Below are 10,740 nucleotides of genomic sequence, written 5' to 3' on the forward strand. Positions count from 1 at the left end.
TTCCCGACGAGCGGGGTCGCCCCTCAGCCTCCCTGCAGAAGCTGCCAATGAGGTAACCAATTAGCGCCGTGTTTAAGCTGTATGATCTTTATTCACCTGTCTCTTTGTCTGGGTGCCGAGCCTAGCGCAGCACAGATATTCTGTTGATGCCTCGAGGCACCGCTGAAATAGAATAGCATCAGTGTCACGTCACGTGGCCCCAGCTTCATCAGAAGCTGGACCGAGCCCAAGCTGATTTCACACGGGCCACCGCACAGTCATCACCAGATAATCGCTGCCGGTTACTACCTGCCAGGCTGGACCTTACCACGAGGCAGGCCACCGTCCTCCAAGCCGCAAAGATGGTTTAATATCCAAGAACTTTGCTAAGGGAGGTTTCAGCAAGCATATGCAGGTTTTGAAATCCAACTCACCTGTCTCCTGGCTTAAACTCTCGCGAAATCTTGGTCTTCTTCTTCTTGTGCTTCCGCTTCAAGTTTTTGATGGAAAGAGGGATGCTTTTCTTACGGCCAGTGCCGCTGCCACTCTGGGATGAGGCAGTGGAGCTAGCAGAGGAGGTGACAGAGCTAGTGTCATCAGTGTCATCAGCTGCCTCATCGTCAGCATCTTGCTCCATGGACTGAAGCCGGTAGTCAGACGAACCTTCATCCTTCAGCAGAAAGGGAGGCTGCTGCTGTCGTGCTGCTGCTCCCCCTTTCTCCTTCTCCGGTTCTTCAGGCTGCTCCTCCTTTCTCTCCCCAGGACTCGGTGCACTGTTGGAAGAGTCATCCAGCTCACACTTCGAGCCAGGCTCTTCAGACTTTTGGTCAGCAGGTGGAGTAAGCTCTTTGTCAGGGGCTTCACTGGTACTCTGAGACTCCGGGGAACATGACATGATCTTCACTATCTGCTTCTTCAGCAGCCGCCTCACCTAGAGAGAGCAGACCTGGGTCAGCCAGCGTGCCTGTACACTCCACAAGCTGCCCTCCAACCTGGGCAACCAGCAGGAAAACAGCACCCCGTGGGCCTCTGCACACTCACCCGCACCAGATCGGCAAACCATTACCTGACCACTGCTCGACTCCGGAGCAGCACTGGACTCGTCCAAGGAAAGCCAGCTTTGCTCCTTGTGGCTATTTTAAGCATGTTCTGAACTTTTTGTTACGGAAGGAGGCTGCACAAGTTAATCTACGTAACAGACACAGCTATGCAGGGAGGTCACCGTGCACACTGACAACATCCTGTTATTCTAGGGACACCGCTGCTCTGCAGCCAGCAGGTAGAAACCGTCGCGTGACTCATTTGGCCTAGGAAGCAAAGACTGCCTTCTTGTCTCACTGCAGCGAGGATTTAACAGAACAGTTCAGCTCCCTGAGAAACCCGAGGTCGTGCTAATGGAAACGACATGTGTCTAACAGCCCCGGCTGTCAGGGCACACCAGCTCCGACACAGCCTGACCCCTGCAAGGTGACACTTCAGTGTTCAAGGTCCTGTTCATGCTCTTTCCTGGCATTAGCTGCATGCCTCACCCAGTGCAGTCATGCTGCTGTACAAGGTAACTTCACTGCTGGCAAAAACAAACCATTACTCTTTACAACAACCACTTCAGGAGTCACATTTCAGACCACATGATTACCAGGAAGGTTTCTGCTTTAAAAGTCACAGCAGCCAGAAATGCTTGGAGAAGTCAACACTTCCCTCGACTCCTCAACTCACCTTTTTGGCAACTGATCCTTCACCCAGGACACAGTTCCTCTCAGGGCATTCACAGGTGATTTTTGCGGGTTCCACTTTGTCTGGGAACACATAGAGGCACCTTTCCCCAAGCTGCCTTTGGGCATGGTCGAAGCACCCCAGACGCCTTACCCTGGGAGAACAGGAAGAGAGACATAAGCCAAGTGCAAAAGCAGTAGCAGACCCCAGCAGTGACAAGGGCCTTCACAAGGCTGGCATGACCTCAGGCCAATGGCACTTCTGCTGGGGTGACAGAAGCTAACACCACACCCAATATTTTCCAGGCACACAATTGTAAAGGAGGAGTGGGAATCTCACCAGGGACTGGGTGAGGATACAAAGAGTTTGGGTGGGACACCAGAAACTCCTCTCCCTCTAGCTCCCCCTCCCAAGGACACTTCCCAAGAGACATCTGAGGTCAGCAGTGGTTTGGCGTTCTTTTTTGCTGCCATCTGAAAGCTGCTCTCCTCCAGCTTATGGACTCCAGGCAGGAACCACACTGCATTGTGCTATCACTCATCCGGCTTTTCCTTCCCCGTTTTTGTCCAGCCCATTTCTGAGCTGCCGCCTGCAGAGGGCACCAGATGTTCCTGCAGCACAGCCCGGGTACAGAGCAGGACACACACAGCTAAAGGAGGCAGCCTGCTCCAGACACAAGCGGAAGGACAGAAGCAGCAAGATGCTGCCAGATACTGCTTTCCTCTGTACTTCTCAGCTGCGCGTAGCTGGTGGGATGCTAGCCCTTGTAGTGGTAACTCAAGGGTACGCTAATCTAATTTGGAAGTTATTCTCCCACTTTTTTAAAGCTCCGCAACATAAGGGCGCACAAGCAGGAAAAGCCCACTGGAAACAGCAGCGCTGTGGCTAATCAGTCGGTAGGCACGTCACTCATAGGCTCTGCAGGGCCCGGGTGCTGGGAGTGAAAAAGAATTTTCAGCGGATCTCACCTGGACAGTTTCTCCTGGCTGATTATTGAGGGAGGAGGGCTCACACTGTCAGTACCTCCAGGACAGAAGCTTTTAGTGATCCAAGTAACCTTTAGTTCTACCACCTGTACCTACAATATAAATAGAAAGAAGGCAATTTAATTTTTCAAAGACTTTCTTCCTAGATCAGTATCTGGGATCCGAACGTTTAAGCACAGGAAGGCAGCAAATCTGCTTTTAGTATTTAAGATGACCAAGTGCAGTTTCACCACACTCAGGACCACCGCAGTGCTCCCACAGCACAGCTCTTGGCAACATCCAGAGCTTCTCTAGTTTTTAAACTCAAGAAAGATGACAGCTGGCTTGGGAAGGAAGCTATAATATGTACAAATCAGTGGCCCAATGTCACAAAGACACATGCTAATGGACTTGGAGCTGCTCCCTCTTTCAAAGAGTCTGCAACATTTCTCCCTTTTTGGATAGCACGTGACATTAAGTTTCAATGGAAGAAGTGCTTCTACTATCCTAACGATCAGCAGTACTGGCCTCTAAGTGCACTGGCACGCGATCGCCCCACGGGGTGCCAGCAGGGACCCTTGGGAGGAAAACTCAAACCACGCTCAGAAGTCCTGTCAGTCCACAATGAGAAATTGGTCACCTCAGAAGAACACAGCCACAGGGAGAGCGCTCTTGGAAGGTTACCATGGCAAGCTGACTCTGCTCCAAAATGCCAGCCCGGGACCATTCAAAGCAGAAGGTGGCCATGTGTCAGCTTCTCAGTCCTTACCTCTTCCACCACCACTCTGAACTTGCTCTTCGTGCTCAGAACAGGCTTCACACCCGAGAGCCACTGCACGCTGGAGAAGACTTTAGAAGGCCCAATGAGGACTTGCCCAGGATAAAAGCCATACGAGTCATCAAAGAAGAGACCCTGTGGGAGAACGGGAGGGGGAAAACACAGCATGAAGGACTCCAACATTCCAGCATTTCTCTTCTTTCATTCGTGAGCAGTAAGATGAACCATAAAGCCCCACAAGTTCCCCATCTCCTAAAGCTCATTCCTCTCCTGAAATCATCCCGGCAGTTCCTATAGCAACCTGCTCTGTCACACATCTGAACGGGACTGTGACTCAGGGGGGGAGAAGCAGAGGTACTTGCAAAACCCAAAAGATTCCCATTTCCACACAAATGTTCTCAGCAACAAGGCAGCCAAGATGGGCTGAGTCCTGGGCAAGGACACCCATCTCTTTTCCATGATCTAATTCAAGCACATACAGCTTTCGGAGCCAGAGGATGCTCTCCTTCACTTCTCTCCTCATTCAGTTAAGTTTGTAAGTACTATTCCTGCATTAGGTGGATTAGTTAACACGACAGTTCTTTGAAAACAAAACAGGATGGTAAACACACCAACTGCTTTCCTAGAGCTCTTTCCCACTGATATTTAGAGTGACTTGATGAGCTGAAGATTCAGAATGTGGGGGCGGACAGTTTAGAGTAGATAAAATAGTGAGCACAAAACTGTATCTATCAAGTCTTGTTATTTTTCAGAAAGGATAAGAGCAGTGTGACAAGACCTAAATCAGGTAAGGATCTAACACACAGCAATTCTGAGTACAGTATCAAGAGTAACACTGGAGACAACTCATGTTTCAGACCAAACCACAAGTCTCCAGAGGACTACATACGCTTTGAAGGCAGCCTGACTCAAAACAAGGTATCTCAAAATTGGGTAGCCAGAAGCTGGATGCTTCTACAACACCCATTTAGCAAGCAGAAACTGTACAGCATGACGCAAAGTAGCGGAGCCTAAGATAACAGAGAACATCTAGCCACAGACCACTCTTGTACAGAAGGAGAAAAATCACAGCAGCACATCCTATTAAACTTACATTCCACTTACTCTTCAAGAAACAGACCTCAAAGTTTAACAGAAGCACAGTTTTAGATCAAAGGGACCTCTGCCTTGAAGGCTGGGAAGGATACGGGCTGCCTGCACTGCGAGCTCTTAAGAATTACACGCCATTCTCCGTCAACTCCCAGTGCTGCTGCCAGGAGCGCAGCGAGGCCCTACCGATGCTGTTGAGAAGAACAAGCAAGCTGCCGTCAACCTTTGAAGGTGAGAGAGGTTAGATCCCATCGTCACACAGGGAATTCTTTCACCCAGAAAACAGCAAAACCTTCCCCAACACGTGATTTGGAAAATGCCAGTATGGTGGCAGGTCTCCATCCGGAGAATGCGACCGCCGACAGCAACAAGAGAGTTCTTACATGATCTGGAAACGTGCTTCGAGCAGAACACCCTTGAAACAACATGCCCTTTTCCAGAAGGGGAACCATTCTGATCGTGTCAAATGGAGTAAGAGCCTTTTCAAGCACGTACGGATGGAACAAGCAGGCAGAGAACTGCCTTGACATCAGCCATCTGACTGCACATTAAGCAAGTTGTTTGCAAAGAAAGCAGTTGGATACACTAATTGTAACACCTCCTCAAAACCTACTCATTACTAGCATTACCTTTAAGCTACATCCCCTTACACTTACTTCAAGTGAAGATCTAGTGAAGTGCTTTTTCAGCTGTGGTGGATCGTTTAGTTTCTAGGATTGATAACTGCCTATAGTTTTGCTTTCTCCCTCCCTCCTGCACAAAGAGCTTACAAAATGATCAAAGGCTCTCAGCAGAACCAGAAGCTCACCGAGTCACTGACGTGAGGACAAACATCATACAGCTTGGCTCCGTCTTCTGTGCTCATAGAACACCTGGAAAACAGATGAGACATGGTGACATTTCCAGAGCCATCCACCCCAAAGGCAAATGGCATCAAATTAAGTGGCGCCACCTGAGCAGGCCTGTCCCTGTGCCCAGCGGTGTGTCCCTGCCTAGAGACAAGCTACAGAAGCACTGCCTGGTATCTAAGAGTTCCATTCAAAACATTAAAAACAATAATTAAGTAATATTCAGGGTGCTGGACAAGATTTGTCTGCTGCAAAGGGCCCCTTTTGTTATTCACAGAGGCAGTTTGGGTACACTCGCTTCGGTAAGAGCTTCATTTCCACAGGGAGTTCTGGTGGGATTTCAAACGATTCGTTAGGAAGAGATTTTGTCACCTCATTTTACACAGCTCTGCACGAGCTGGTAACAGACACCAAGCAAGGTTTTAAATGGCACCAGGCACTGCTGGCGATACAGGTAGAGAAGCGTAGCTATTTTTTATCCCCAGTTTAACACATGCGTAAAAGCCTCCCAGCCTGAACAGTTAACCAGTCGAAATCACAGATGCGTTCACCAATCATCTGTTATAGCTCTCGCACTACTTGCTTCTCAGAGCTGGCTGCGCAATTGTGCATTTGCGTTTTTGGGGTTTTTTAAACATCAATGTCAACACTCAATTGACAAGACAGATGGGGTATTCCCCAGCTGCCAGGCCCACAAGCCTCTTGGCCATCCACTGGTGCCTTCCTTCCCGTGCATCAACAAAAAAAGTTCGTTGGACAAGACACCCTCAGCAGCAGAGTGAATGTAGTGAATTCATAGGGGCTTCAGCTCACAAGTAACTGCCTGACATGCAAAGGAACGGAATTCAGATCCTTCTGTTGGCTTTGCAAAAATAAGTCAACCAGATATTTCTTTTAATATCTCTGGTTAAACCTCTCCCTTGAGATCAGATTTTGGATTATGTCTTCATTGAAAAAAACATTCCTAATCCAGCTGCAAGTAACAGTGAAAAAGCAAAGCTATTCAATCTCGAGCTGCTATTTCATCTTTTATAAAATTCACTAGCCTGCAAGTTTCTACATTTTCAAGGACCATTTTTTAAGGTAAGAATCCTCCCTGCATCTCCGTGAAGTTAGGCTCTCCTACTGAGAAAAGGTCTGGAATAGCAATCCATCTTAACCGGCTGGTTTTCCGAAGGAAAAGCACGGTTTAGAGACCAACATGCTTTAGTTCTGGAGCACTGATCTGCTGGGATTGCCCCCTTCCAGCAACAGCTTTTCCAATGAATCCCAAAGTTTTCAGAGCAAGTTGTATTCTTACTCTCCATCTGAAGACAGTGCAGGCAGATAATTTATCGGAATGAAGCCCAGTCTGTTTCAAATCCTCTTAAAATTGATATGGACTGTGAAGGCCAAGGGGGATAGTCTTCAACAGAACCAAGTACCTGGCTCCATTGGAAAGCTTGAGGATGACCTGGTTCTTCAAATCATAGACCTTGCCCAGCCAGCAGTCATAGGCAATGTAGTCCCCATACATGAAAGGCTACGGAGAAAACAGGAAACAAACTTTATAAATATTAACCGGTGTACTTTGAGCCATCCGTTAAGTCTTCACACAAAGCAGACTAGATCACACTCTCAAAGGGACATACGACAGCAACCGCAGATCTCGCTGTAAACTGGAATTAATGCACATTGAAGAGTTTGCCTGACAGCCAGCACATGGCCTGGATTCTCCAGTTAAACAGCTCTGGGACTTTTCTTCCTCAGATCTTTAAACTTAAGTGTCCTGTTCTGTTCAAGAGGTGCTCTGCAAAGCAGAGCCATACTGGCACTTGCCTTCAGTTAATACTAACACTTAATTTTTATCACTGAGACTAATTTTCCATCCCAGAGAAGCCTGAATCACACTGCCTTTCCACAGGCTGTTTTGCTGAGAAAGGTTGTGACACTCCTCCCGCTCTTCACTCCCAAATGATCTTTTTCTCAGAGGAAAAAGAGTGATAAAATCCTGTCTCACCTGCTCTCTGGAAACCACCCACCCCCTCGGGAGGGAGGACCAGATATGGTTTCAGACTGTTCCAGCTCAACAGAAAGATGCTCGACCCATATCTCAGCACTTTTACAGCCTGTTTAAACACTAATGATATGGCAGCTCAAAAGCTCTGTGTCACTGTCATGGGGGTGCCCCAAGCAGGTGTCACATCAGCCCATCCCAGCACAGAAGTTCTACCACAATTTAATGTCAGCCTAGCCCTTCGAGTCAATTTGGTCTCAGCAATGTGATCAGAAACACAGAACAGATGGGGAGATGAGGTGATGCTGCATCATCCTCTCCCAGGGAGCAAGCTTGCAGTAAGTTTAAAATAAAACCAATCTGCAGATGCATCTTGCACAATACGGACGCTTCCCTTGCGTGTGTTACTTGAAACACAGCCTCCAAAAATCCCTTCGAAGCACCAAGTCCTGGCTCCCAGGAGTATTGTGGCCGTGTTCTCACCCAGATATGTTGCAGGTCTTTGCTGTTGACAGGGTAGAGGATGCAGTTGGTTCCTACCAGCTTCACAGCACACTCTATGTTGACATCAATTACAGTTCCACACTGGCTGTCCTGAAAAAGCAGAAGAGAAAGAGTTTATCGCCCGTGGAAGGTCCTACATACACACATATGTGCTCCATGTAAAAATCAGAACCACGGAGTCAAGTAAACTTTCAGGACTAAACCCCTCTTACCCTTCAGGTCCTTGTCATGAAGGGGCGTTTCACAAGACCCTAAGACAACTCATAAGGCGATATCACCATTGAAGGCCTGTAGTGTCTTCTTTCTGGATAAATTCTGCAATGGCTGCTCAAGCAGCAGCCCAGAGACTCCTGCATCTGGTCAAATAAGACCACCCAATGTCAGGTGCTTAGTGTTTACTTGCTTTAACATCTGCCTGGCTCCCTGGGTCTATTCAACCTCAGATCTCTGCAGCTCCATAGGACCACCCCGCAGGTACTGCCCTGAGTCAGCAGAGGCAGAAGAGATCAGGTAGATCATCAACCCTCAGAACAAATTCTTTAAAGCTATCTGTGACTTCTCATGGAAAGCTTGATTTTGCAGAACATTATAAATGGTCTTCGCCTGCTGCCATACTAAAAAAAAATCCAAACCCAAACCTGGTACCATTAGTGAGTTTTTGAGCCAGGTAATTTACAGCTAGTCCAATTATGAGATGGTTGTCATTATCTCTCACATTTTAGCAGAGTTTTAACCTTTTCGTCCCCAAGAAAACAATGCATGCGGTCGAGCGCCGTCTGGGGCTAGTCTGGCCGGGAGCACACAGTGTGCATGTTGCTCACACATATGGTGGAAGCCTGCAAGGAAGAGCTGCTAACCCAAACACTGTCACATGCGGCAGCTGCCCTGGCCTCCTGACAGCTGGGACAATCGATACTCCTATTTAGGAAAGAGCACAAGCCCATTATAAAAGCTGACTGAGGGCCAGCATGACAAATGCCCTGCTAGCAGCAGCTTCGGAAGCCGTCCTTATCTCTGCTCCAACAGGACCTGAGCGCAACACTCGAAGGGCTCATACCCTGTGAGAAGTAGACTTGTTTGCTCAGCCCACTTCTAAGCATGTTGTTCTCTCCGCCACGTGAAGCATTTATTCAAGGCTCTCACTTGGCCATGGGCAGCCCCTGTGGGAGTGGAGGAGTTGCTGGTGCTCCACTGGGCCAGTCTCACCTTGGGGACCGGCAGCTGGAGCAAAGGCACCCTGCGGACACCCACAGCCCAGGTGAACCCCTGGACAGGTTGCTCAGGCTTGCTTTCCACCTGCCTGCTGCAAGTCCTGCTCCTCCCATCACAACCCCTGCGGGCCCCCGAGAAGGCTGCGACGAGGGGAGTGGGTCCTGCCCCGCACGGAGCCGTGCCAGCGCGGCCAGGAGGGCTGGCAGAGCCCCAGAGGGAGCCTCTCCCTGCTACAGCTCCCTCGCCATAGGCTGCAGCTTGAACCTGCACGGGCTGCCAGGAAAGAGCCCAGCAGAGCCGTACCGTAGCTCTCACCTGAACAGGCTTTGCCAGAATGATGCCACCTTTACAACAGCTGCTGCCAGCACGGTTTGAGCTGTAGGATGAGCCAGGCCTGTTCAGAAGTAGCAACTGGCACCTGCCCAGCAAACCCACAGCTTCCGCAGGCTACAGCACAGCCACCTACCCGGCTTTTCCTCCACATAAAGTTAAATTAAGTACGCCCAGTCCATCCTCTGCCCAGGCTTTGCAGTTCAGGCCCTGTCTTTTAGATTGCTTAGTAGTCAGAACCAAAAACCCTCAAGAAACAAATTCCTCGCCCTACACTGAGCATTTCAGAATTAATTTTTCCTTTATCAGCAGCCAGCACGACAGCAGCTCTGAGATACGATGCAATCCAACACCTGCGGTTTCTGCGGATAATCTTGTCTCTGGGCCTAAATCCTCTATTTTATTGATGGTGAAAGAACAAAATCAGGACTGGGACAACTGACACACGGCAACACCCATTCTCTAAGTGACAGTTTCCCCAAGGAGAAGGTGCCTGCCTCCCATCTAGCACAGTTGGGTGCTTCTAGCCACGGGCAACAATGCTGTGTTTAGTTCACCTTGTTTCTCCTTCCAGTGGCAAAATGCTTGAGCGAGCACAGAGCACAGAGCACCATCTGTGGCCAAGAAAGCAGAGATCAGTGTTGTGAGCAGCCCCAGAAGCTACAGGGCTGCTGAGTCACAGCTTTGCTCCCTCCCCTGCCGCTGAACCTTTGCTTATTATGAGTTTATTTTGGCGTCACACGAACCATTAGCCTGGGACAGGGCAGGCAGATTTGCAGGCTGAGGGGTTCTGCTGAATCACTCCGTGAGACTGTAGCAGCGTGAACGCTGCAGTCCTGGAGTGCGTGGCGGCAGCCTGGCTCTTGCCTTCCAGGGCAGACCTGCAGCTGGGGCACAGCTCCTCAGCCTGCTGGAACACAGCTGTCCCGGCCTCCTCCTTAGATGCTTCCACTACAGGAGCTGACACTTGACAGTTTTGTTACAAAACCCAATTTCCATCAACCCCAACAGCAGAACTGGAAAAGGAAGGCGACTGGTCTTTGTTAGAGGAGTTGGTGGGTTCAAGCTCCACACACGCCTGCACTCAGTGCTCTCCCTGGACACCTCCCTCCTGCTGCCCCTGGTGCCCTAACGGCATGCATCCCGTGGGGAATACCCAATATTTAAGCAGCAAATGGACAGAGAAGTGATTCCCTTCCTTCCCCATCAGAGACGAGGCTTTAAGGCAGACCAGCAAACCCACCGGAGAGGACAGCAGCTCAGCGAGCACAGGCTTCAACCCGCTACCTCCCAACTCCCACCCGCCTTTTCCTCCAAAACCTTATT

General features: G+C 49.5%; 1 protein-coding gene across 1 annotated transcript in view; it reads right to left on the reverse strand.

The window, feature by feature from the left end:
* UBE2O (ubiquitin-conjugating enzyme E2O) overlaps nucleotides 1-10,740 on the reverse strand; it is a gene marked incomplete at its 3' end in the record, with an annotated part of 27,518 nt that overhangs the window by 13,833 nt on the left and 2,945 nt on the right. Inside the window, exons 2-8 of the mRNA XM_009865451.1 lie at nucleotides 7,852-7,962; nucleotides 6,797-6,894; nucleotides 5,333-5,396; nucleotides 3,427-3,570; nucleotides 2,661-2,770; nucleotides 1,696-1,846; nucleotides 414-910 (exon numbers count right to left, since the gene is read on the reverse strand). Coding sequence (XP_009863753.1) covers nucleotides 414-910; nucleotides 1,696-1,846; nucleotides 2,661-2,770; nucleotides 3,427-3,570; nucleotides 5,333-5,396; nucleotides 6,797-6,894; nucleotides 7,852-7,962 — 1,175 coding nt within the window. The remainder of the gene's footprint in view (nucleotides 1-413; nucleotides 911-1,695; nucleotides 1,847-2,660; nucleotides 2,771-3,426; nucleotides 3,571-5,332; nucleotides 5,397-6,796; nucleotides 6,895-7,851; nucleotides 7,963-10,740) is intronic.

This window comes from Apaloderma vittatum, unplaced genomic scaffold (assembly GCF_000703405.1).
Source record: "Apaloderma vittatum isolate BGI_N311 unplaced genomic scaffold, ASM70340v1 scaffold21702, whole genome shotgun sequence".
Taxonomy (NCBI): Eukaryota; Metazoa; Chordata; class Aves; order Trogoniformes; family Trogonidae; genus Apaloderma; species Apaloderma vittatum.